Here is a 27669-nt window from a genome sequence, read left to right as displayed (position 1 = left end):
AAGGCGATCAGTGAATCCTCAATATAATCGTCATAGTATACGAAAGTAGATCCATACTGGCTTAAAGGCAGTGAGTGGCCGCAGAATCAGCACCTGTATAACTACCCAAGGACAGTGAAAAGGGCGCGTTTGAGCAAACGTAGTTGGCCTGTAGTACAGATATTTATATATGGTATTTACAAAAGACTTGTCGACACATAACCGGTATTGGATCTCGAGAGATCCGTTTTCTAGCAAAGGCGGCTAAAGTGAAACTAGTGTCTTCTGATGTACAGGTGAGCTGGAGGGTTCAGTCAAGCCTGGCAGCGTCTGTTACACAGTGGAAAGGGAGACAGTTAAGTGCAGAGCACAGCTTGTTCGATCGCATTACCTGAAACTATCATGTACAGGGGCTAACTAAGGTGTTAGGTGAACAGGTGAGAGAAAGGTGAAATGTTTTACCGTTATCTGGAAGAAGAGGGTAGGGATTACAAGACCCTCAGGGCCGAATTGGAGAGCCGTGGTGGGTCTCTGTATGAAGACCCAGACTTTCCTGCCAATGCCAGGTCTCTCTACTACAAAGGCACCGCCTCGCTTGACATCGTCTGGAGGAGACCGAAGGTGAGTTAATTACGTCCTCAGGTCACCAACCCTTAAAGGAGGGAACATAAGTATTGTTGCAGATACATCGTACAAAATTTAAATTTAGCCATAACCGGTTTTCTAAAGGCACTAAGTGTACCAGCCTGTTCAGAAATTAATCTTTTGAATACTGTATGCATTATTTGCGGTAGTTACTGGAAGACGTGCAGTGTAACTCTGATCTAGTTTGGGGGTAGGGATGATGTACATAGGTCCTGTAACATCGAGATCCTTGAGATAGCGGACCGGTGGGTAGTGCGTTCATCACCTGAACAGGACATAGCCTACCATCTCCCATGTCTACCGCACAGGTATACACAGTGGCCGATCTCTGTCATTGTTACAACCCGTTACCTAGTCATTCAGAAGTCATTACCTGCGTCTATTCTAGGCACTGCCCAAAGCAATGCTAACAGTTGTCACAAGAATTTCAGTGATTTGATCCATGCTCGCCATGCACGGACCTGTATAGTAACAGACAATAGCTCTAAACATGTCCATGCCTTGATATGGACAGGCCTACGACTCTGCAATATCACATGCTTTTTTAAACCGCTGATGAAGCTTTGTAGCCGTCCTTAATGTAGCATCATTCTCTTCTTTATGCTTTTACGAGGCTCGTGGTTTATTTGAGACTGACGACATTTTAGCCGTCATCGGTAGTGAGTAATCTCCAGGTGCAGATGTCCCACTAATCTTACCGTACATAACAGCAGGTCAGTGCTGTACCGGTGTACAGGCCTGCATAACCGCTGGGTTGTAAACCTCTGAGGACATTACCCGACTGTATACACAGGAATGTTATACACATCTGCTACCTATCGGGTCATGTGGCTGGGACTCAGGCTTTTCTGGCCGGGAGAAAGCACACCAGCCACATTTACATGGTTTAATGCGTTCGCTTACGAACCCCGTTTGTGCAGCTTAAAAACCCATTTATTGATCAGTTGGCCGCCAGGTGGTTTTAATAATGACAGTTATCCTGTTCTGTCGGGTTGATTTGAGATTTAAACAATAACTACCAAGAGTAGTATCGAGCCTAATTGTTAGATTTGTGTGTTACCAAGTACCCAGAGCAAATGTCTTCATCAGTTATGTGTACATGGGTCAGGCATTATTCATATCTGCCTCGTCATCTCATCTAGTAATACACATATAGATCCGTAGCAGAGCGAACTGATCCATCAGTGTAGGTAGAGTTGGACGAATTGATACGATTATGTAAAAGTGCCCGTAGTTTTCATGCAGTATCTTAGATTCTCATCCCACCTCGTCACAGCGCTGTGTACTACGACACGATAGTATTGTACATATTATGTTTGGCATGTCATTTGTTAGGCTGAAATTCTTCTTCACTTCGTCTGTCGTCTTGTTCTCATTTGACGACGGCGCAAAGCCAATCATTATTTGCAGCCTACTGTGTAAGCCTTTTAGTACGAGACCCGTATTAGCAGCATATAAACTTGAACGATGGTCCGCAACTGTCTTAACTGTGTGATTCAGGAGTCTAGGTAGGCCTACGCAGTGAGATAGGCGCGAAAAGAATAAATGGTAACTGCATCTATATGTTAGTGTATCCACATTACGTGTTGTGTGGATTGTCTCCTACACCTCACGTCATAACTTACAAACCTCTGATCTGCCTTACTAAGTTATAACTTAGTAACCCTTGGGGCCTTGCTCTCAGTTGTGGATTGTCTCCCCCCCTCCCACTCCTCCGTTATAACTTAATAACCTTTCATATGCCTGAATGAAGCATTGCTCTCAGTTGTGGATTGTCTCACCACCCCACCCCCCACTCCCACGTTATAACTTAATAACCTTTCATATGCCTGAATGAAGCATTGCTGTCAGTTGTGGATTGTCTCACCACCCCACCCCCCACTCCCACGTTATAACTTAATAACCTTTCATTTGCCTGAATGAAGCATTGCTCTCAGTTGTGGATTGTCCCCCCCCCCCCCCACTCCCACGTTATAACTTAATAACCTTTCATATGCCTGAATGAAGCATTGCTCTCAGTTGTGGATTGTCACCCCACCCCCGACTCCCACGTTATAACTTAATAACCTTTCATATGCCTGAATGAAGCATTGCTGTCAGTTGTGGATTGTCTCACCACCCCACCCCCACTCCCACGTTATAACTTAATAACCTTTCATATGCCTGAATGAAGCATTGCTGTCAGTTGTGGATTGTCTCACCACCCCATCCCCCACTCCCACGTTATAACTTAATAACCTTTCATATGCCTGAATGAAGCATTGCTCTCAGTTGTGGATTGTCACCCCACCCCCGACTCCCACGTTATAACTTAATAACCTTTCATATGCCTGAATGAAGCATTGCTGTCAGTTGTGGATTGTCTCACCACCCCATCCCCCACTCCCACGTTATAACGTAATAACCTTTCATATGCCTGAATGAAGCATTGCTCTCAGTTGTGGATTGTCTCACCACCCCACCCCCCACTCCTACGTTATAACTTAATAACCTTTCATATGCCTGAATGAAGCATTGCTGTCAGTTGTGGATTGTCTCACCACCCCACCCCCCCACTCCCACGTTATAACTTAATAACCTTTCATATGCCTGAATGAAGCATTGCTCTCAGTTGTGGATTGTCTCATCCACCCCACGTTATAATTTAATAACCTCTGATATGCCTGAATGACGCATTGCTCTCAGCTGTGAATTGTCTCACCCACCCCCACCCCCACCCCACCTCCCACACACACGCACTCCCACGCTATAACTTAATAACCTTTCATACGCCTCAGTGAAGCATTGCTCTAAGTTGTGGATTTTCTCATCCACCCCACGTTATAACTTAGTAACTTTTGATCTGCATAAATGAAGTATTGCTCTTAGTTGTGGATTGTCTCGTCCACCCCACGTTATAACTTAATAACCTCTGATCTGCCTGAATAAAGCATTGCTCTCAGCTGTGGATTGTCCCCCCTCCCCCGTTATAACTTACTAACCTATGATCTGCTTGAATGAAGCATTGCTCTCAGCTGTGAATTCTCATCCACCCCACGTTATAACTTAGTAACCTCTGATCTGCCTGAATGAAACATTGCTCTAAGTTGTCGATTTTCTCATCCACCCCACGTTATAAACTGAGTAACTTTTGATCTGCATGAATGAAGTATTGCTCTTAGTTGTGGATTGTCTCATCCACCCCACGTTATAACTTAATAACCTCTGATCTGCCTGAATAAAGCATTGCTCTCAGCTGTGGATTGCCCCCCCCCCCCCCCCTCCCCCGTTATAACTTACTAACCTATGATCTGCCTGAATGAAGCATTGCTCTCAGCTGTGGATTGTCTCATCCACCCCACGTTATAACTTAGTAACCTCTGATCTGCCTGAATAAAACATTGCCCGTTATACGATCTGGTGTGGATTGTCGCTCAGCTCGTTTCACTTCTCCGTGTACATACCTCCCTGAGGCAATGTAATATATACACACATTTTGATGTATCGTGGCGTTTACAGCCTGTACTAAAGAACAATATTGTCATGTGCTACCAGGTCAAGCGAGAGCAAAAGGCACGCTGTCGGACAGCTCTGTATAACCGTCCAATAGGCAACTGAATGCAGGCTAGTGAATAATGCCCGTGAATCTAATATTAAAGTAGGTCCGCTGTATGCTTTGACTATGGCACCCCGTCTCTATCTCTACTTGTAAAGTAGCATACAATAGCAAATTTTTCACAGGGTTGTTTATATACGTCGGACAAATATATACACCTAGAACATTCCTCGCGCCGTGCCAGAAGCATAGGAAACTCTTGGCTGGTTCTCGGTACATGAATCGATTCTAATTTCTTACTCTATGCCTTATTGGTTCTTAGGTGGTTTGTGTTGAACATCTCCTTTGGAAGGTCTTTTTGTTTAGGGATGTTTATTGTTGGAACCTCCCTTCTCGTTGAGTGAGTGACTGAGTGAGTGCTTGGTGTTTAACGTCGTACTTGACAATTTTTCACGACGACGGAATCCTTAGAGTGCACGTAATGTGCCTCCTTGTTGCAGGACGGATTTCCACCGCTCTTTTATCTAATGCTGCTTCACTGTGACGCCTTACCGAAGGGAGGTAAGCAGCCCCGCCCGAGCCATTATACTGATACTGGTCAACCTGTCGTTGCACTATCCCCTTCATGCTGAACACCAAGCGAGGAAGTTACAACTTCCTCTTTCACGGTTTTAGGTGTGACTCGACCCAGGATTGACCCTGGATCTATCGCTGCCGAATTTTTCTAGACGGCTGGCACAAATTTTAGTCTACAGTGTGTACATAGAGTTAACTTCATAAAAAGCTATCCATATTGATTTTCACGATGGTTGCGGTACGGCTGTTCTAACCTCCATGTACTGACTGATTCTGACTCTTTAGTTTACCTTGTCTATTATGTTAAGCAAACACCTGTGGGTCAACGTAACCCGGAGCCTTTGTCATTAATACAGCAGAACTGTAGCGAAACCCGCAGGCGAATATACCAACATATGTGTCTATCAGCTACTGGTTAGTGCTGAATACATTCATGTCTGTAATTCATCATTATTAAGGTGTATCGCACTAAATTTTGCTACAAATGAATAAGCTTACTTTATCCAACAATATTATTTTATGAGGTCTGCCAACAACCTGCGGATGGTCATTGGTTTCCCCCGGGATCTGCCCAGTTTTCTCCAATCATAATGCTGGCCGCCATCGTATAAGTGAAATAGCCTTGACTACGGCCTAAAACACTGATCAAATAAATAAATAAATAAATAAGTAAATAAATACTTCATGGTGTATTCACGTGTACGACATCTAGATTCGAACACGCAGAGTCGATCGCCTGCGGCTATAGAGCAATGCTGTAAGGCAAATATGCCAACGAAAGCCGAATAAGTTCTTTGATAATTGTCTGTGCTACTATAGCCTACAAATTGGAAAAACTGGAGTTTTTCAAAATGTTGCTTTACACTCCTTCCATCAGTGGTCCTTGTCTCCCACACTTAACGACAATTAACACCCTAGATGGTCCCGCCACTATGATGGTACCATATAACTGTAACAGACCAATTTCAATAAGTACAACATCACGACATTGTGAAGGTAGTTAATTACCTTAATTAAAGAAACCTGTTAGAAATGTATGCTTAATTAAAATCATGAGTACACGATACAAGTTAACTGTGAGGAAAAATAAGAAGACTTTGGTACCAGTGTGTGGAGACACGAGGCAGCTTACCTGTGAAGACAGTAGGACTGGGCTGCTGTACATTGATGTGGGTGATAACGGATCACGTCGTGAGGACACGAGACAGCTTACCGATGAGGACAGTAGGATTGAGCTTTTGTACCTTGGTGTGGGTTATAAAAACGAGTCACATCGTGAGGACACGAGACAGCTTTCCGGTGCGGACAGTGTGACTGGGCTGTTGTACCTTGGTGTGGGTAAAAACCGGTCACGTCGTGAGGACACGAGACAGCTTACCGGTGAGGACAATAGGGCTGGGGTGTCGCGCCTTTGTGCGGGTAATAACGGGTCAAGTCGTGAGGACACGAGACAGTTTACCGTTGAGGTCAATAGGATTGGGCTGTTGTACCTTGGTGTGGCTAATAACGGGTCACGTCGTGAAGACACGAGACAGCTTACCGGTGAGGACAATAGGACTGGCCTGTTGCGCCTCTGTGTGGGTAATAACGGGTCGAGTCGTGAGGACACGAGACAGCTTACAGCTGAGGACAATAGGACTGGGCTGTTGTACCTTGGTGTGGGCAAAACTGGTGAGGACAATAGGACTGAGCTTTTGTACCCTGATGTGGTTAATAACGGATCATGTCGTGAGGACACGAGACTGTTTACCGGCGAGGAGAGTAGGACTGGGCTGTGTGTGGGTAATAACGGGTTACGTCACGAGGACAAATGTGCTTGTGTGAGGACCTGATAAGCAGGTATTTACAGTGCGGTGTTTGCCAACGTAGGTAGTCGGTAGTCAGAACAGCAAATATTATCAAATACCTGTCAGTTATGAAGACTGCTAATTATGTATATTTGAGCCATACATAAATGCTTAAAAGGTATTACTGGCGAAATGTCAACAGCTATATTCCAATAAACACCGACATAATATATATAGTCTGAACCGAACCGTGGCTGTTATCTAGCTGAAGCACGTTAACGGTGTCTAGCGTCAGATAAAGTGAGGCGCCATTAACACACCATGGAGCCACAGTTCTATGGCCACATGAACTGTGTGGAGAGGGACAGAACGAACGTAAAACTCTAACCACTTATCACTTAATGATCCCTGTAGTAAGCCACACTCATTTCTTGATGCAAAGGGGTATAAATATATACCCGTCGTTTTTATTAGCGGTCTGAATTCACAGCCATCCGTTTGTCTTTATGGCAGATTATGTAAACTCTGAGTTACATCAACTTAGAAAAGTAGGCTACTCAGTGACGGGAGGTTTAACAGTTCCAATAAAGCAATTAGAATTTAGCAATTTCGTAGGGATAAGAAATCATGGTGCAAATATACTTATATAGATTGACTTTGGGAATAGAAGGGATTGCAAGGAATCGAATTAAGTAAGAGCGGCTATATTTGTGTAATAGAGACGACAAATTATAACTCATCGTTCTAAAACACCATGCTCAGATGTGCATAACCAGCTCCTCATCCAAGGTGGTAATCAACCTGTGCTAATAACACACGCAATGTTAACAGGTGTACAACATATTTCTGGTTTCTCACCTTGTTTTTCACACAGGGGCGCGTTTTTTGATCTGGATGCGTAATTCTTGACAGATTTTGTTTTTATACTTTGGGTAATACATCAGGAAAACCCTGACCTGTCAGCTTCAGACAGACAAAACCACATGTCAACTACTTTATAACATCTGTAGAATTACTCTTAGATGTTCATTTTTATAAACTGAATAAAAAACCCAGTAAGTGAACCTATTTACCAGCTAATCATGCATCGGTTAGCCAATTAGGTGAAAACAGCAGCATTCTGCCTATCAGCTGTTCATCATGACCCGTTCATCACAAACCCGTTCACCTATATATTCACTTAGGCTTTGATCTTCCTATAAAGCTCGTTTACACATGACTGCTACCTGTACATGTCAGTATGACATAATGACACTATGTCCATGTTTAAGCTAATGAGCTGATTATTGTGTGTATTGTTTATATATGACACGTTTTACGTGTATATAAAAGCTTACGTCAGTGTTAACACGCCATGGGTTGCACTACACAGCCAAATGTCTTTAATGTACATGTAAGTGCTTACGCGTGTGTATAACTGTAGTTCCGAGAGAGACACATCACGCATGATCAAATTCGGAAAATTTACTGTATACGGACCATTACATTTGAATGTGATACAGAGTAAGGGTGGTGTGCAGAAAAGCCGCTACTTGTGTGGTGTGATATCTCATGCATAAGCATGTTGTAATAACAATGTAAACACTGTAATAATATGCGTGTAGTTCATTTATACATTTTTCAAAGTCTACCTTTCAACACTATGTAGGAGACCAATTTTATAACCAGGTAGTCATCTGGCATCGCTTGAAACAGCCACAATGCTTGACCGGAACTCCAAAGTCTGAGAATAGAATGTCTGTAGACTTTTACAGTAAGATGAAACTAATTTCGATATAGTTCTACCCATGCCAGTTATTTATTTATTTTGGTTTCATTTATTTTGGAAGATCCGTTGGGTTCTACAATGTCGGTTAATCCTCTGGGTTGAGTAGTAAACCAACGACCTTGACAATGTCATTGTACTCTGAGAAGTTAACATAGTTTTATATGTGTCGCAACTACGCATCACTAGAGGTTATTTAGGGTGAAAAATCAAATTTCCTCAAACATCCACATATCTGACTCCTCCGTGTATTCCATTATTGAACAACTAATATTATAAGCAGCTATAATGCACATAAAAGACTGAAGGGGTGTGCAGCTCGGAAATGAAGGTATTTATACATGTGGTAAGCGTTAAGTATTAGATTCCTCATACGGGCTCTCACATCCCCGGTAAGATTACGTGGTGAGTGTTTTGTTTTCCTCCGCTACCCCCGGCATCTTTGTGGCGCGTTGGTTTTTGGGGCGGAACATGCCCGAGGGACTAGACGAGAGATAACCCGTTAAACTCGCTTCCACGCAGCTTGAGACACAAAGTTCATCCTCACTTTTTCATTGTGATTAAGAGTGGTAACATTCAAATTCATTTCTGCATTTTAATCTTGTATTGTGCAAGTATGGGAATACAATGATAAGAGATGGCTTGCAATACACTGCCTTCGGAATCTGATGAAAATTAGGCGAAACTGTTTCGTATCTTTGAGGTATTTATGCACAACACGATATTTCAAAAGAGTGTGAAATGTATCTTATATTTACATGTATCTTTTTACTAGCTTTATGCTATAAGTCTTCATTGCATGGTTTCAGGAACTGGTTTCGAACCCCGTCTTTATCAATGAGAGCGCTACGCATTATGATGTCCAGCAGGGAGAACTGGGTAAGCGGGAATTACACTGTCACAGCCAGCACGGGTGATAAGGCCATGCCACATCCTTTATCTAGGACACAAAATATAAACAATCGTTAACGACGCTCCAGGTCAGTAATCGCAAGACCAATTTTCAGTACACTGTTCAAGACAAACCACCAGTGAGCTTAGACAGTATGTGAGAAATTTTGATCGAATCATCCAAAAAGAAACAGTTCTGACATTTCATTGATGCCGAAGACGCGAGGAATGTGCTAGGCGTATAAATGCATACAATATTCAGATTGTGAACCTTGGTAGGATATAAGCTGTCGTTTATCAAAAATAGGTCTGTATGTCTAAGTTTGGCTCCGGCTGCGACTGTTCATTTGTCAAACGTTTGAAGTTTATTCAACACGATGCGGGCACATCCCCCAGCCACTGGACATGCGGAATTAGAATTACATTTGTGTAGCGCCAGGTATTTTGAACACTCCGCTCATACTTACTTACAAGAGAATTGTACTCATTGTACAACTGAAAAAAGTGTGTTTGAATGTATTTCGCAGAATATTGTTGACACAGTTTTTGGAAGTAATAACCGATGGTATTAATGGAGTGATGATATTGAAATCGTAGCACAACACGCAGGATCTAACAAATACTACAAGGACTATGCTGTGCAGGACACTTTGTGATTTTGCTGTTCAAATAATGGTAATGATCAGTATCCATATTTAAACTATTCCTGTTGACTTGTCGTAAAGTCTTCTGACAAAACATTAGTATGTCTACATTAGACATCAAAGTTACATGCGGTACAAAGGTGACAGTATTTCAGTATTACGTACACTCAGTACTGTTAAGTGGGTAAATGGGCGGAAGTTTACAATATTTGAACACCGCGGAGATATTTTGCTTCAAAGCTCCTCGGTCGGTTTTTTTGTCATACGTATGGCCTATTTGGTGTAGTTTCCATTATTTCGAATTGTGATGTTCTCAGTCAGTGGTAAGGTCTGATTTCAGGATTCAGTTTGGCAGGTTTACAGCTTTGTTACAGTTCCTCTGTTCTCTGTTTACCTGTCCTCTACCTCCAGGTGACTGTTTATTGTGTACTTGTCCTCTATCCCAGGTGACTGTTGGTTTCTGGCAGGAGCGGCCACGATCGCCGCCACAAACCAAAGACTCCTCAGGCGGGTGGTGCCCTTCGACCAGAGCTTTGGGCGTGGCTATGTCGGTAAGTTTCATCAAGGCTGATGACTTTTGTTTTCATATGGATGTAGCATTTGGATTCACTTGAATTGTCTGGAATGGCATTCCATTCGTTACCACTATGTACTCAGCGCATTACCTTTGGCTACGTCCAATGCCTCAACACTCATCATTACCACTATTACCCACCATTACACATCACCTCTTCCGGGAATACACACAGTACACCGAAAAATACCGCCAATATCAGAAAACAAACCCTGAAATATTCACTATTACCGTCATTACCACACAATACCGTCAATACAGACCAACGCGGTTAGTGTACCCATCATTGCCATCAGTCTTAGGCATTTCCTTAAAATTCACTTTTGTCACCATTGCCAAAAGAATGTTTCAAGTGTTACCCGGAGCCCTGTGCGTATAGCCGTATGCAAATGATTGGCTAATGACTGATTGTAAGGCGCCCCGCCCGAGCCATTATACTAGTATGGGTCAACCAGTCGTTGCAGTATCCCCTTCATGCTGAACGCCAAGCGAGGAAGTCCTCTTTTAAAGTCTTAGGTGTGACTCGACCCTGGATCTACCGCTCCCGAAGCGGACGCTCATATCTTTGTATCCGCCTCAGTGCGTGTTTCGGTTTTACCATCAACGTCTGGGGTGTATAACATGACATATCTTTGTATCCGCCTCCGTACGTGTTCCGGTTTTACCATCAACGTCTGGGGTGTATAACATGACATATCTTTGTATCCGGTTCAGCACATGTTCCGGTTTTACCATCAGTGTCCGGGGTGTATAACATGACATATCGTTGTATCCGTCTCAGTACGTGTTCCGGTTTTACCATCAACGTTTGGGGCGTGTAACGTGACATATCTTTGTATCCGCCTCCGTACGTGTTCCGGTTTTACCATCAACGTCTGGGATGTTTAACATGACATATCTTTGTATCCGGTTCAGCACACGTTCCGGTTTTACTATCAGTGTCCGGGGTGTATAACATGACATATCGTTGTATCCGTCTCAGTACGTGTTCCGGTTTTACCATCAACGTTTGGGGCGTGTAACATGACATATCTTTGTATCCGTTCCCAGGACTGTTCCGGTTTAACTTTTGGACATACGACAGATGGACTGAGGTAACCGTGGACGATCGGCTTCCCACGTACAGGGGGCGAAACTTGATCTATGGCCGCAACCTCGACCAGCCCAACGAATTCTGGACGGCGCTGCTGGAGAAGGCTTATGCCAAGTACGTCCTGTCCCAGCGGTTGATGTCTCCCTCAGTAGAAATTTCTCTCAAATCCCGATAGACCTGCTTTTTTCATGAACTAGTATCACAATCTTTCAGATATACGAATTTAATTTAAACGAAATCTACTTGATATGACCTGGGTGAAATGTTTATCCTGATGTGTAACCAAGACAATGGGTCTTTTCAATGGTCCACATGTGAATGGAATGATGTAAACCTATGACTATTTTGTTATCGACAACTGATATTCTAGCAAGGCGCTTGAATATTGAATCCACTCAGTCTCTTAGAACATAATTTGCGTCTTCCCAACATCAGTGAAAATTGTTGACTGCTTTTCTTTGCATGATTCCGTCTTATTTTCGTACTTTATATACTTTCTTAGTTCTTTGATGGCTTGTGTTATACTTCGTGTTTGAGAATTGGTTTTGCGACTACTGGCCTGGAATGTCCTTAGTGATTGACGGCTCGTATTCGAAGGTCTGTTTTGACGCATAGATTTAATCATTAGCCACATTAATATGTTACATGCATTCAAGTATAAAACCAACCCGGCGTCATTCTCACAAGACGATTCTTCCAGGACCTTTCCAAGACTTCTATAATATTAGACATCATTTCCAAGATACTTACATTGATCTTCAAGATAGATAAGAACTACCTGCCTTTAGTACATTTTAAATCTAAATGTGTAGTGCAAATTTTCTCAAATTTCAGTGTCCATTCTTTTATATATAATTGTGAAATCTGTAATTCGGCAGATGGTTTTCTTTCCTTCGTTTACAGATTATATGGATGTTACGAAGCCATCAGTGGTGGACGAGTCCACGACGCCTTTGTGGACATGACAGGGGGTATATCGGAGCTGATCGACATGACAGAGAAAGACAAGAAACCTAATCCAGATAACTTGTACACCATCCTCAGTCGGACTTTCAACATGAACTCGCTCATAGCCGGAGCCATATTTGTGAGTTTCTCTCCTTGTTGTTAAAAAAAGTTTCCTTTATCAGCCATCACCGAGTAAATCTGTTGACATTAATGTTTTGGTGTATAATCCATGGGATTACAGAATAAGTCTTCCAACATTGGTTTATCAACCATGGAAACAGTCCACAGAGTAAATCTTCTAACATTGGTGTATCAACCATGGAAACAATCCACAGAGTAAATCTTCTAACATTTGTGTATCAACCATGCAGACAGTCCACAGAGTAAATCTTCTAACATTGGTGTATCAAGCATGGAAACAATCCACAGAGTAAATCTTCTAACATTGGTGTATCAACCATGGAAACAGTCCACAGAGTAAATCTTCTAACATTGGTGTATTAACCATGGAGATAGTCCACAGAGTAAATCTTCTAACATTGGTGTATCAACCACGGAAACAGTCCACAGAGTAAATCTTCTACTATTGGTGTATCAACCATGGAAACAGTCCACAGAGTAAATCTGCTACCACTGGTGTATCTACCATGGAAACATTCAACAGAGTAATTATGTTAAAATTGGTATATCAACCATGGAAACAATCCACAGAGTAAACCTGCTAACATTGGTGTATCAACCATGGAAACAGTCCACAGAGTAAATCTGTTAACATTAGTGTATCAACCATGGAAACAGTCGACAGAGTGATTCTGTTAACATTGGTGTATCAACCATGGAAACAGTCCACAGAGTAAATCTGTTAACATTAGTGTATCAACCATGGAAACAGTCGACAGAGTGATTCTGTTAACATTGGTGTATCAACCATGGAAACAATCCACAGAGTAAATCTGTTAACATTAGTGTATCAACCACGGAAACAGTCGACAGAGTGATTCTGTTAACATTGGTGTATCAACCATGGAAACAGTCGACAGAGTGATTCTGTTAACATTGGTGTATCAACCATGGAAACAATCCACAGAGTAAATCTGTTGACATTGTCGTATCAAGCATGGAAACAGTCGACAGAGTAAATCTGTTAACATTGATATATCAACCATGGAAACAGTCCACAGAGTAAATCTGTTACAGTTTACAAGGCGTGTAAATCTATTTCTGGTTTGAAAATAACTAAATATTCACCTTATCACATAAGTACATACATTCCTGTAAATCGACATTTGCATGTGTGATATTTATATTAGTCAGAGAATTAAATCTCTTATTTTGTGTTCTTCCAGAAAACAAGAGCTGGTCCAAGAGAAATAAAGTTACCAAATGGTTTGTACGAGGGTCATGCTTACAGTATCACGAAGCTGGCATTGGTGAGTTAGCATTTCCATTTGGACGGATCATCCGTTCAACCCATTTGGCTGTGCACATGGCAGCGATTAGAGACAAGGTGGAATTGATAATTTACTTTCAAGACCATAACTAACAGATTCCTTTTTGTATGTCGACCTTTAATGCAAACTTTTCAGTGTTTGTATAAAACCTTGCTTCCCCATATGTGGTGATGACATGAATTCAAGTTGACTGTAACATGGCCTTGTTAATAGTTGCTGTGTTTGTGTCTCATAGATTGAAAGAGGTGGCGTCAAGTACAAACTGGTGAGAATAAGGAACCCGTGGGGGAAGGGCGAGTGGAATGGGGCATGGAGTGACCGGTAAGGAACGAGACTCTCTGACTTACCACAGAACTAAGGATAAGAATAAGGTCTTACAATGGCAAACACAAACATGCCACCAGCCTTCGGCAGAGGTTGCAGAACATTTAACTCAGTATTATAGTGTACGTGTTCTATGTATCTTCTTTTTGTTCATAGCCGTAATGAGTCTCAGGAATAAACCAAGGTATGTCAGCGTTTTGAGAGAATTTGTTGTACACTACCCAACATTGACATTTTTCTCTCCAGATCAAGCCAGTGGAGAATGCTGTCGACTGAAGACAAACGAAAAGTTGGCCTCGTGGTTGACAATGAAGGAGAGTTCTGGTAAGAGTTTTGTTAAGATGTACCCAGTTCCACAGTGTTCAGAACACGGTTGATTAGTATGTTATACAGATACACATATATACGTAAGTCCTTTTTTAATTTTTTAATTAACTAACAAAGAACAAAAGAGAAAAAAAGGAACTATGTTATCAGAAATGATCAGAAAGCACCTCTCAGCAAGGGTATGTGAAAAGCCAGAGCGTCCGGAACCCACGAATCTACGTCTAATACAATACTAGATTATCCAGGCTTAATATCACAATTTTATAGTTATCAGAAGTCTGAAACACGTCTCTGGCTGTTTGAAATACAAGAGCTCCTGGGGCCGAGGCGGCTCCTGAACTACCAGTCAGGCCAGAACGCGTCTCAAGCCTTCTGAGCTTCGGTACCTGGACGGCCCCTGTACCTTCGCCTCTTGTACTAGGATTGTCAACACCCTCTTAGGAAACAAATTCTAATTATTTTATACATGTATATTCCCTCCCACAGGATGACAGTACATGACATGGTGGCAAACTTCAGCGAGATGGAGTTTACCCATCTAATTCCCGACGCCTTGACCGCCGAGGTGGCCGTGGACATGGTGAGCAGACAGCTATCTAAGACTCGCTGTAACACTCCATTCTGACAACACAAAGTCAGTTTTAAAATGTGGATTGGTTTTAGATGGAGATGGGCCTGGGTGTACTTTTTTGATCAAAAATGTATCATTCACGCCCTTAAGAATTTAATTTGAATCACTTTAGCCTAAAGCCTACCTTGACTGATGCAGCCCCATGATCAATTTGAACTCCCGAAGTTTTGGTTATGCTTTCAAGTTTTGTCAGATGTCTGGAGAGGTGGGGTGGTATTTTCTGGGCTCTAATCTGATACCTCCGCCCAGTAACCCCACCCCTGGTGTATTCATAAGATATTCTCGTCAACTGCTGTAAATAATAAATTCTTCTGATAGTACACTGTAACGTAATAAGCCCCTAAATGTAGGGTTTAACCATGCGTGATTTCCACGCCTGATTTTACCACGGTTTGCACTGTCATGTTTGCAGAAAAAGAAACAGTGGGAGACGTCGATATTTAAGGACGCCTGGGTGCGCGGTGTGTCAGCCGGTGGGTGTGGCAACCCGCCCTATCAAGGTAAACACTCTCCACTCCTTCCCCTACCCTCCACGTTGACACCGACTTACCTTGATGTCGCTAGTTGTCATTTAGTCAGGTTTATCTGATTGTGTATCACTCACTACTGTGCATTCTGCTAATTTCCATCATTTACCTATGTAATACTCGGTTACGGTTTCTCCTTACTTCCTAACATCTTTAGGTACACAGCAGATGTTACGCAGGACACAGTGGGCTTTAGAGGTCATTGGAGCTTTAGGTTCTCTTTGGCATACCTGGGACTAATGTAACTTTTATATTAGTCTCAGGGTATACACAATCAGGGTTGTAGTGTCGCGGCGTATCTCTCTTTGAGTTTAATTTTTCACGCAATCAGGATTTGCCAAATGCAGGGTATCCCTCACTAGATAATGCTGTAGTCATATCGCCAGATGTCAAGCACAGCACAAATCACACAATAAATAGAAGACAGTACATGTACATGTGGCATTATTAAGGTAACGTTAAGGTAATGTATAGCAATATGATAAGCTAGTGACAAGTATCCCGACAGTATACAGTATATCCTCAGTCGCAAAACATACGGTATTCTCTACTACTAATTCTGGCGACTAGATCTAGCAAGCTCTGGCTCATAGACTAATATCTAACCAGTTAGGGTCAGTAGGTATGCTTGGTTGTGCTTGTGGCTTGTGCTCGAAATCTCACCCTCCACTACTGAGTGTCTCTTAGTGACTGTCGTTTACAAACTGATTACTGTTAACGTTAATTCATAAGACATGGTGGCCCAGTGCTCATTTAATGACTTGATCGATGGTCATGTTCACTAATGTTAAAGCCAAGTGTATATTTGTCACCGACTGATATTTTAACGCATGTACATGTACTTCAAACATTTCGAGCTACTGAGGTGTTCTTCCATAACTAATTTTGGGGCTTTTGACGCTAAAAATACCATAGATTTATTCGCAGTTTTATCTCTGCTTTCGGAGACACTGCCACTGCATGACAGCATCGCACTTTTCTGTTCTCTCTGACGTGTTCCACTCGCCTCATACCATCATTTGTTCTGTTACATCAGCTTTGTACTGGAAAAACCCACAGTTCCGGCTACACCTGGACCCGGACACAAACGGAAGCACTGTCGTCGTGTCCTTACTCGAGGTGCAGAAAGACAGGAGTAAGAAGATCAACATTGGATTTGATATTTACCAGGTTCGTGTTTTCCTATATGGTGACAATTTTTTCTGTTTCAGTATACATCGATATTTACCAGACTTGTGTTTTACGGTACGTTTGTATTATTTGGCTGCTGTGTTCACCGGGTGTGGTTTGGCGCTTGGTTCCATTTGGCTTCTTTCTTCACCAAGTTTGCTTTCAGCAGGTTTGTGGTGTTTGTAAAGCTAGGGTTTCTTGGCTTAAATGGTTCCTAGGTTTGTATTGTTTTTGCGCAAAGCTGCTCTTTATTTTTTTTTTGTGGGTGCTCAAGTAGAGTCTTTTGTAAAAAATGATTTTATGTGCATTAGCACATTTACATTCGATGTACAACACCAGTTACATATACTATAAGTCTTGCTGCCAGAGAAGGGAAGTATACACCATTACATATTGCAAAAAATGACAGTGATGGTAATGACAAATTTATAAAATGCATATCCTGCTAATTATTTAAAAGAAGGAAGATGGAAACAAGAATCCCTCTGTGTAGGGTAAAAGTATATACATGTATACACAGGTAAGAGTACATATTCAGATCTTTTGAGACATGTCAATTGAAGCATTACTTTTTAGACAAATATATTTTTCGGTTGTGATGGTATCTTCTATATCATATGAGAAAGGCATTAAGCCATTAAGGTTTTCTGTCTCCCAGTTTACATTGGTAAATATGCCATTTTCCTAATGGTATGCAATAACTTAACAGTACATTAAACTGGTTGTTTTTCCCTACTATGCCAAATATGATATCACTCCTGGAGAGCATTCTGAACGTAACCGCAGAGAAATTCGCAGATCACCAATCACCGAATTGGTGCCAAAAATAAGTAACAGTGTTACATTCATACAACATATGGCATAAGGACTTGTTCTTGACAATCGTTACCTAGTGGACTATCTGTCTGTTTTATTCTATATAAATATTTGGTACAAGGGAGTGTGCGATGCATTATCAAAACTGGAATGATCTAAATTTACTAACCTTGCATATCTTGTAAGGACAGCTACAGCTTTCATGTGTAACAGAGGTAGCTGTTAATAAAATTCCCTCCCACTTCTTTACACAAGTTGGCGCAACAACTATCTTATTCACAAGATGCCAATAGAAGTGCTTACATTTAACTTTTTAAAAATACTTTTTCCATTTATAAATGTGCTGAAATCTACATTAACCTCCCTTACGGTGTCATTCCCTGTAGTCTCCTTAATCAAAAGTTTCCAGCCAAATGGAATGGCTTCTCTGTGACCACAGAATGATAAAAAGTTAGTTTCATCGTGGATGATGAATTTTTCTCGTAGTACATTAGGTTGCAAAGCTTACCATTTTCATCAAATAGTTGGTACAAGTATATGATCTCTGCTTCGGTTTTCCTTCCAATAGTGATATACCCGATGAACCATATACATTGCTTCAATATTTGTGTAAAGTGTACAGGTGTAGTGAGATTATGATCTTCAGCAGTATACGTCCAGCTTTGTAACACTTCTTTGTACAAGAATGGTACACAAGCTGGAATATCAACTGTAACAAAGTTACAATAGAGGAATTCACTTAAGTTCAATTTAAAACATTCTAGAATTTCTGATTTTAATGACCATTAGCTCTACAGCTAAGATGAAGAGATAATGAGACAAGGGGTATCCCTGTCTTATACCACTCTTTACATTCATTTCAAGAATCTGGATCCAGTTTACAAATTACACACTGCCAAATACAAACATCTCCAGAACTTTCTTTAAATAAGCCAAGGAACATTATTATACCGTTTCCCTTATAATTTTCCGTATTCTCAATGATATCAAAGATAAACCTGATATTTTCCTCAGCATATCCATTCTGGATACATCCTTTCTGGTCACTGTGTATTACAGCGGGGATCATACTCTTTAACATATTTTCAGTGTTTAACAGAGTGACTGATCTTCAAATGGATAGTTTTGTTCTGTCCTTATCTTTTATAGATTTAAGGGTTATCCCACCTCTTCTTTGATCAATTGACAGTGGTCCTTTTTCATACGCATAAGTTATACTATCAACAACTAGCTGTTTGCTAGCTGTTCCACACAAGCTTGTAGAACTCAAATGGAAAACCATCGCATCAAGGACACTTACTATTGTTTAATGCTTTAACACCTTGTCTACCCACTGCCTCAGTTATTGTCCTATCGCAGTCAATTTTTGCGCTCTCAATTATTTTTGGGGTACTGTTCTCATCAATGTATCTAGTGATGTTTTCGGGAGTGCAGTCTGTAATTTCTGTGAAGAGTGACTTCTGTGTATGTTTCTGCATTTCCAGGATTTCGGTTGTGTTGGTGACATGCAGATCATTTTCACTGTCAACTAGTTTGTTAATGGTTATATTGAGATAGTTTTGTATTTCTAGACTAAGAAAACATCTAGAGCTTTTTTCTGCCTGTTCATACCATCGTGCCTTATTTCTGAATATGATTTTGGCATTTTTTAGTTTGTCTATCTGCTTCAGTTCTGATTTTGAGTTCATTAATTCTACCATATGTTTCAGAAAATGGAGTTTTTCCTAATCGTTTTTCAAGCTCTATTAAACTTTCATTAAGCTCCATTTCTTCTGTCCGTTGTTATTTTGTTTTCTTCTTAGCATATCTATTTGAAAGGCCTCGTATACCACATTTGACAAGTTCACATTTTAATCCTTTATTGTTCACATCATAGAACATTGTTGCGCTGTCATTTATCATCTTTCGTATCATCTTATCTACATTTTTTTCGAATAATAGTGTTTAGTTTCAAAATCCACAGCCCCTTTCTTTGAATAGTTCACCAATAAGGGCAAGAGGTATCATACTGTGGTCTGAATATAGAGAAGGATATATTCCAACAACAGGTATATGTGGTGGTGAATGAGCTGATACTAGCCACAAGTCTAGACTCCAAGGTTTGTATAGCTCTCAAGTCTTTTCCAGGGTTTCTTGGCTTATTTGTTTCGCATGTTTGTATTTTCGTCGGTCTTCATCAGAGTTTGTTTATATGTTTCCCAGGTTTGTATTGGTGTCAGTCAGGTTTCCTTAGCTTATGTGTTTCTCCTCTGAATATTGTCCCCAGGCTTCGCTTGAGTTTTTTGGTTTACTTGTTTCCAGGGTTTGTGTCGGTGTCAGTAGTTACCAGGGTTTATTGGCTTATTTGTCTCCAGGTTTGTGTATTAACGTTGTTCGTCCACCACGTGTTCTTGGCATATTTTTTCCAGGTTTTGTATCGGTGTCAGTATATACCAGGGTTTCTTGGCTTATTTGTCTCCAGGTTTGTGTATTAACGTTATTTGTCCACCACGTGTTCTTGGCATATTTTTTCCAGGTTTTGTATCGGTGTCAGTATTTATCAGGGTTTCTTGGCTTATTTGTCTCCAGGTTTGTGTATTAACGTTATTCTTTCACCACGTGTTCTTGGCATATTTGATTGTTTCCTGGGTTGACTTGGCTGTCAGAGTTTCTTGGCTTATTTGTTTCTTATGTTTTTCGCCGTTATTTCGGAATCTGTGTTCAACAGGTTTTTATATAGAGGTCTGATACCAAACTGCCTACTTCGGACGCTCTAATTTCATCCACCCATAAACCTCTCCACCATCGGATAAGTAAATAATTCTCAAACGCGTCGTTAAATACCAATAAAATATTTACAAGCCTGGTTAATTCTTGAAAGTTTCTCTTTAAAGCACACACCTGTTTTCCATTTTACAATTAGTCTTCTCTGAACTATACAACTTATACAACTTCTCTGAACTATACAACTTATACACCTGTTTCTTCATGTTGTTTGTCACAGCTGCGCCCGGGAGCCCGGGAGGAACCCCTGAGGGAGAACTACGAGCGCAGCGCCCTCATCCTGAAGAAATCCTCAGGTTTATACTCGGCCTACAGAGAAAAGACTATCCGCTTCGAGCTCGACCCTGGCAAATACGTCATCATTCCGTCCACATTCAAACCCTACGCCGAATCTGAATTCTTACTTCGCATATTTGCCGAGAAGAAAACAGACAGCGTGTAAGCTTTTAGGCTATAAATATCAGTCCCTTTCATGCTTAGTCCGTTGGTGACTTGAATACAGTCGGCATAGTAGGGGTAGGGGTACGCTGATGAATCATGAAGACCTCAAAGCCTCAGTCACTGAGATGGTGGGTTTAGATCTACAGATTGCGAGTTTGGATTTAGCCACCGCCATTCCAGCTTGAAATCAGGATCTTTGCTTGATGATGCCTGACGAAGTGACATGGTTTTCATCGGGTCAAGGGTTTTTCACACATACCTCGATCGGATAAACAAATAAATAAATAGACTACAGCTGGTGTTATAGGGTATGTCGTCTTATTTCCTGATGGAGACTTAAAAAGGGGTAGAGGAGACAGACCAAACGTTCATAGCCACCTTTTTCAGATGTGTTTGGTAACTCAATAAATCAGTTTTCAAAATAGAATTCTTACAAGACCATGGGGTGCGCCATATTAAAGAAACCGGAAACACGATGTCTGGCCACTTGTACTCCAGACACGTGATTAAAAGACAAAAGTTATACCTTCTAAACTTTTTGTGGGATACTTTAGTTGTGCATGTATACCTTTGGCCTGGTGTTGTCGTTTCTTCAAAACATATACTAATTTATCGTAATAGCGTGTTAGTATCATGGCTACAATGGACAATTTATTCCATAAAGCACAACTGTGATGGTGCCGTAAAAGATAGACCTATATTGAATATGATTCGTATTGGTTAATTTCAGGCCTCTAGATTCACCGACCGGACCACTTGAGGTAAGCTAAAAAATGGGCTGAGGTCAAGTTTAGCAATAAGGTTGAAAATATACATTCAAGAAAGAATTAATTTAAAAGTAATGCTTAGAATTAAAATAGTATAATGAAAGTGACAACAGTGTGATAATTTCCGTATGGTCAAAGTACATCACATACTGTATAATGAACGTGAACAGTCCTATGATATTACCTGACTGTAGCGGTTATTCTGCATGATGGTAACCACAAACAGTAACTGTGGAATCTAGTGTGTATGTCAGATGTTGTTCTGTTATTTTGTCCAGTCTGACGGAGAAGACCCCAATGACGTCGTGTTCAAACTGTTCACCCGTTACGTCGGCAACAAGGGACTGGCGGACCCGTACGATATCAGGGACATTCTCAGCGAGGCCAAGAAAAAATGTAAAGGTTTTATGTCAACTCACATGGGTTTCGTCGAAACGCTGTATGCTTTAAAAGGACAGCCACACATTATAAGGGCACGCCTAACGCCCCCTGCCATTAGTAATGCGTACATTACGTTTAAGTATTTGACACTGTTCAATTAACAGTAGGCCAAAAATGCTTTAAAACATGGAACCAGGAAAAAGGTGATGTTATATATGTAATGACAAGTGCGAAAGTTCATCATTAACTTGCCTAAGATCGGTGGTTTATCTACGTTTCCTCCTCCAGTAAAACTAACCGCTATCATAGGAGGGAAAAATTCCCGAGTATATGGCTATGGCGTTAAGCAACAATCATTAAATTTGTGTACTGGCTGTGTGAATGACATAGTGTATGTATAAAGGGATGGACTTATTCTGTGGATCACACAATGATTTGAACTCGGAGTTCCACAGCTGAAGCCCAGCGCTCCACCAGATGAGCTATAGCGGCAATACCCACCAGCTACTCTTAGTATAATAGGCACTGGAAAGCTACTCCCGCTACATATTTAGTGACCGCCTGCAGTGTTGTTTCACAATATTGTATCAATGGAGCCGGAGTTATAATATACCTTGTGTACTGAGAATAAATGTAGTGTGTGCAATGTCTTGCAGTATGTGATTAGGGTTGGGTGGTGTAATTTATGTCCGGACAGTTTATATTGTCTTGTTTTGCAGTATGGGGCCAGAGCGATGGGTTCTCGCTGGAAACATGTCGTAGTTTGCTCACCTCTAATGATGTATCCTTTTGCCAATTTATCTACATATATACAGCCACTTGTAAAGGTTCTAGTTGTTAAGACTAGGTCAGAAATGGCCTTTACAGGGGATTACTGCAGCCTTTGAACATATTTCGTACTAAGATATTTAGATTTACATACTACCACTAAAATCAGTACCGACAGTACTCGATATGAACGCTTCTTGGCGTTTGTATAGTAGGCATTAATCGCGCCAAGAACACCTCACTTCTTCGCATAAGTTTGCCTTCACCAGTCCCCCAGATGAAGAGAAAAGAGGGTGTGGTCGATTTGGTGACCGTCAAGAAGATCTGGGACGACCTCAAAGTCTGGAAGGTAAGCTGTGGTTTCACGGGTTATTCTGCATCTGGCAACAACAGTCTTATTCTCTCGACGAAGTGTCTTTAATCCGACTTCTGAAGAACTTTTTGTCTACAGAAACAGCCATATCTAGGGTTTGTTAAATAGTGTATATGTAGCAAGAAAGGAAATTCCATATTGTCAAAATGATATTGTCTAATATTCCAGAGATATAATATTGATAATATATATATATAAGATAATAAATACCATTTCAACTTCAGGAGGCTTTCCGGGCGTTTGACAGGGACAAATCGGGGTCTATCGATACCTACGAGCTGAACGAAGTTTACAAGTTAATAGGCAAGTAAACAGTCCGTCATGTCGCTGGTATAGGCCCGTCATGATGCTATATCTGCATGTTCATAACACCATGGTCAGATTAGTCTAGCTAAAATTATTCCAACTCTTCGAACTCTGTTGTAGATCCTTCTGACTCTTTGGTCAGTGATCGATACAACTGAACACCATGCAGCCGGACACAAATAATTTGTTTTATTACGCCCAATACTCCCATGTGAAACCGGAACACTGTAAATCGGACTGTACTTGTATTATAGGGTTGTCGGTGAGCCGTCGTGTACTCAAGTCCATCGTCCGACGTTACGGCGGCAGGGTGGGTAGGATGGAATTCGAGGACTTCGTACTCAGCTCTTCACGACTCGTCGCTATGTACAGTAAGTAGAACTCTTTGAAAAGAGGTTCTGATAGCCCAGTGTACTCGTAAAGAGAGCGTTTTTCAAGGAATTCCTATGTCTCCCAGTTCCTATGTTTTCCAGTACTTTGACGCACTCACATTAAATAAACCTCTATGTAAGGGTTAATGGAAACTGTTGCCTGATGAGTGATTCGTCGGTCATTTTCGAAAACAATGCTTTATGTGGATTAAAACTGAAAAATCAATTACTTTCAAGAACATTGTTCCAAGTAAACTCTTTTTCAATGACAATTCAACAATATTCAAGTACTTTCCGGAATTTCATGGACCCTGTAGGCCCATGTTTGCCCCTCTGAACAACAACCTTTAGCAGATCAATAGTGTCAATATATGCTTGGTAGTTGAAGCTAAATCCAAACAATTAAAATGTTGTTAAAAAATATGATGCTGAAAGTTCACATTGTCCGTGTTTCAGGAGCATTCAAGTTTTTTGCTGACAGCGGCTCCAAAGCAACTCTAGACGCCAACGAGGTGAGTATTTCACATGGAATAGGCACATTGGTCACAGTACCGGAAACACTGAGCTGTGTAAGGGATTCACAAGTTTCGCTGTGCATTTTTCCATTTCACTTTCTTGACACTCCATACTAACCCAGGGTTCAAATATTTCGAAATCTACTCTGATACAAAACTGGTGCCGACAAAATAAACAAACATATTAAAGTTCAAGGTAAGAGTTCCAGGACCTCTTCCGCATCCACAAATTTTTTATTTATCTTTACAGTGGCTGGAGACAACTATGTATCAATGAGGACAACAACAACTGACGATCAGCTACAAACGAGTGCATGGATAATCTCTATGCATAATGAGGACATCTGGACAACAGCCTCAGTGCGCAATCCAGTTGTGGATAGAGGAACAAGGGCAGTGGGACGACGACCCAAGATTAACAGAGAAACAATGTATACGATAAGACACCAGATGGCAGTGATGAAAAAAAAACAACAAAGGATCATGGTTATAATGAAGTCTGTCCAACAGAGGACCAGTGTAACTTGGGGAAGGGGAAGAATACCGATCTTGGCTTGACACTGCCCCATAAGGGTTTAAAAGTTGGCTCGCTTCTTGTTGGGGTTGGGGGAGGGGAAATCCCCAAAGATTGTAGAAGCAGATAGTGGACTTTCCATGATTTAGGGTTAACTTGTTCACTTCAGAGGTGACACTTTGGATAACTTCATGACATGCCACTGTTTAAGTATGTCACATGGTTCCTTATTACATGTACCTTATGGCAGGTAGTAGTCTCAACTATATTTAACACCCACTTCATATATATAAATACAATTCTCTTTCTATTCGCATTTTAGAGAAATGGATCTCCCTATATACGTTAACGAGAGCAGCAATTTACAAGTTAGTTTTAACATCATTTGTAAATACAATAAAAGCTATACAGTATGTATATTCCGATAAGCTGGATGTTTTTCTTGTGTTCAAGTCAGATTTTGCACGTGGAGCAGGGGAGATAACAATCCAGTGAATAGGAGACCAGGCGAAGCATTGCTCTTACAGGACATATTTACAATGTACCGTACATACATGAGTATACTCTTTTCCCCCATAGGATCAGACTTTTGATAGAGGGTGCGTATTAAATTGTAGGATATAAGTCGGGTGATTTATTTCCATCCAAACTGGCTGCGGTTCATTCCCACGAGTGCTCAGAAAATGTGTCGGCAAACCGGAAGTAGACGCAGTTAGGCCTACCCGGTACTTACCCGATTGTAATCAAATAAAATGTTTAAAACAAACAAGAAAAGAAATCAATTCATGACATGTACGTGAGATTTTTAAGAAAGCAACGGTGAAGTCTTTTAATCTCGGATGTGAAGAATAAAATATTAAAATCAAAACGTCACGTTAGAGCCACATGTAGGTCAAGTGTTAATTTGGTTTCGGGCTGCACTCATATTAATGGTTTTTCAGGTCGCTCGGCGACAAATCGTCCGTGGTAAATCCCTCTTGAGTCCTGGTCATCAAACCTTTTAAAGTTTTGGTTGAGCCAGTCATTTTAATAAAAGAGCCACAAACTTAGGAAGCTTTTGTAAGGATACAGCAAGCCCTAAGCTGATCGATGCGACTGCCATCTTACGTTACGGCCAGTCACTTGCACATTGGTAGAAGAGGCCCAACACGAAAATTGAGTTATCTCTAAATAGAACAGAACAGTGACATATACACAGGTATGACTTTATAATGCAACCTGGTAGGAGTAACACCGCGGGCTGACCGCGGGCTGACCACGGGCTGACCACATGTTAGCACGTGGGTCCCCACTGCCAAGTTATACATCTCTTCCCAGATTCGTTTGGTGACATTATTTATTTGTTTATTTATTTACTTTCTTTACGTGAAGGCCCTCTCCAAAAATTCTTTTTTGTAAACCAGCAGTTTCTTGGTGGAGAAAAATGGGGTGGTGGAAGTAAAATTGACCTTTGGCAAATAACTGATGCACTAGTTTTCAACCAAAGAGCAAGCTGAAGGTGTACTGGTGGAAGACAAATGACCTTCAACAAAGTTAAAAGTTGTTGATGCAAAAAGCAGAAGTAAAGGAACCGAAATGACTAGCAGGCAGGGGAATCTTGAGGATCACATCCTCATGGCTAGGATAGAACCAACACCTACAAATTGAAAGACAAGCTCTTCATACTGTCCTTGCTTGCCAGATCACATATGTCAAGCAATGAACAAAAGAACACCTTATCCACTATAAATAGAACTGAAAACAATTTCTGGAAGAAAAACTCTACTGTATTCAGATTGTAACATAAGCCAGCAATACCATTTCACCAGATCAATATCAGATTCGCTGACCACTTGATCTAGACATTCTGAGTTCAAAGCACTAAGCACTATCCAATGAGGTCACATGTTCAAATCTCACTCTTGCTGGTTCAGCTGTAGACATACTTCATGAGGTTTTATCACAAGCAATAGTTCCTCCATGCTCTGCCCGGCTTCCTCCAACCACAAACCTGACTGCCATCTTATATGTGAAATATTCTATAATACTAATAAAAAAACACACACATAAACTAATAATCTTTGATAAAGTAAGACCATTTAAGAAAAAAAGTTTTAAAAGCAAGTTTACAAATACATACATAGGTCTGGATTATTTCTTTGTGTTATGTTACGAAAATGTCTACAGAATTTGGCTTGGGATATAAGTAGTATTTAAAAGTACTTTGGCATCTGAAATATCCCCACAAGCCTGGAAATAATTTTTCAGTTGATGCGACACATAACTTTTCCAGCTACCCACTTCCTTAAAAAGTTCCAACTCGGACTTGTCTTGTACCAAACTGTTGACCCATGTCAAAATACTACTGGCTTCCAGGCTTGTCCTAATTCTAAAACAGTTTCAGTGAAGCAGCACTTGATAAACGAGCGGTGGAAATCCGCCCTGCAACAAGGAGGCACATTTCATGACTGAAAAATTGTTACGTACGACATTAAACCCCAGGCACTCACTCACTCACTATCATCTTGAATACAGACATTACATGTATTTCAAAGAAGGGCATGGCAAATCGTGGGCAAAACAACTATAAGTAAGCCAAAGGAAATAAATTAATAGCACAAAATAAATATATAAAACCAAGGAGCTCAAAGAAAGCAAGCTTGTTAGTAGTGAAGCTTCAATAATTGGAGCCTTTTGCTTGCACTGTCAGGTAAATATTTGATATACTATTCAAATACAAACTTAGCTACTGTTACTAGCGTGGAAGCTGAGGTGACCAATGACAACGATAAGCACAATTTATGAACA

At 41.0% G+C, this 27669-nt stretch overlaps 1 protein-coding gene across 1 annotated transcript; it reads left to right on the top strand.

Annotated features, from left to right (window-relative positions):
• Positions 1-24757, top strand: LOC135476748 (calpain-9-like). The gene is made up of 20 exons (XM_064756876.1): positions 1-600; positions 9097-9166; positions 10269-10373; positions 11447-11603; positions 12393-12576; positions 13784-13867; positions 14124-14209; positions 14459-14536; positions 15026-15119; positions 15583-15670; positions 16734-16867; positions 20667-20884; positions 21618-21648; positions 21933-22050; positions 22755-22816; positions 23081-23152; positions 23401-23479; positions 23737-23853; positions 24310-24365; positions 24619-24757. Exons 1-20 carry the CDS (start codon positions 433-435, stop codon positions 24643-24645), a joined length of 2028 nt encoding a protein of 675 aa, XP_064612946.1. The 5' UTR covers positions 1-432; the 3' UTR covers positions 24646-24757.
• Positions 24758-27669: the final 2912 nt, after the last annotated feature.

This window comes from Liolophura sinensis, chromosome 1, assembly GCF_032854445.1.
Source record: "Liolophura sinensis isolate JHLJ2023 chromosome 1, CUHK_Ljap_v2, whole genome shotgun sequence".
Classification (NCBI taxonomy): domain Eukaryota; kingdom Metazoa; phylum Mollusca; class Polyplacophora; order Chitonida; family Chitonidae; genus Liolophura; species Liolophura sinensis.
Note: the sequence above shows the minus strand (reverse complement) of the source record. Positions and strands in the feature narration are given on the sequence as shown.

What these genes read in the sequence shown, in the direction of transcription:
- LOC135476748 (XM_064756876.1), top strand. Translation starts at nt 433, where the DNA reads ATGTTTTACCGTTATCTGGAAGAAGAGGGTAGGGATTACAAGACCCTC. An exon ending in ACGACCTCAAAGTCTGGAAG is followed by an intron (nt 23,153 to 23,400) that starts GTAAGCTGTGGT and finishes TTTCAACTTCAG; the next exon opens with GAGGCTTTCCGGGCGTTTGA. An exon ending in CAACTCTAGACGCCAACGAG is followed by an intron (nt 24,366 to 24,618) that starts GTGAGTATTTCA and finishes TTATCTTTACAG; the next exon opens with TGGCTGGAGACAACTATGTA.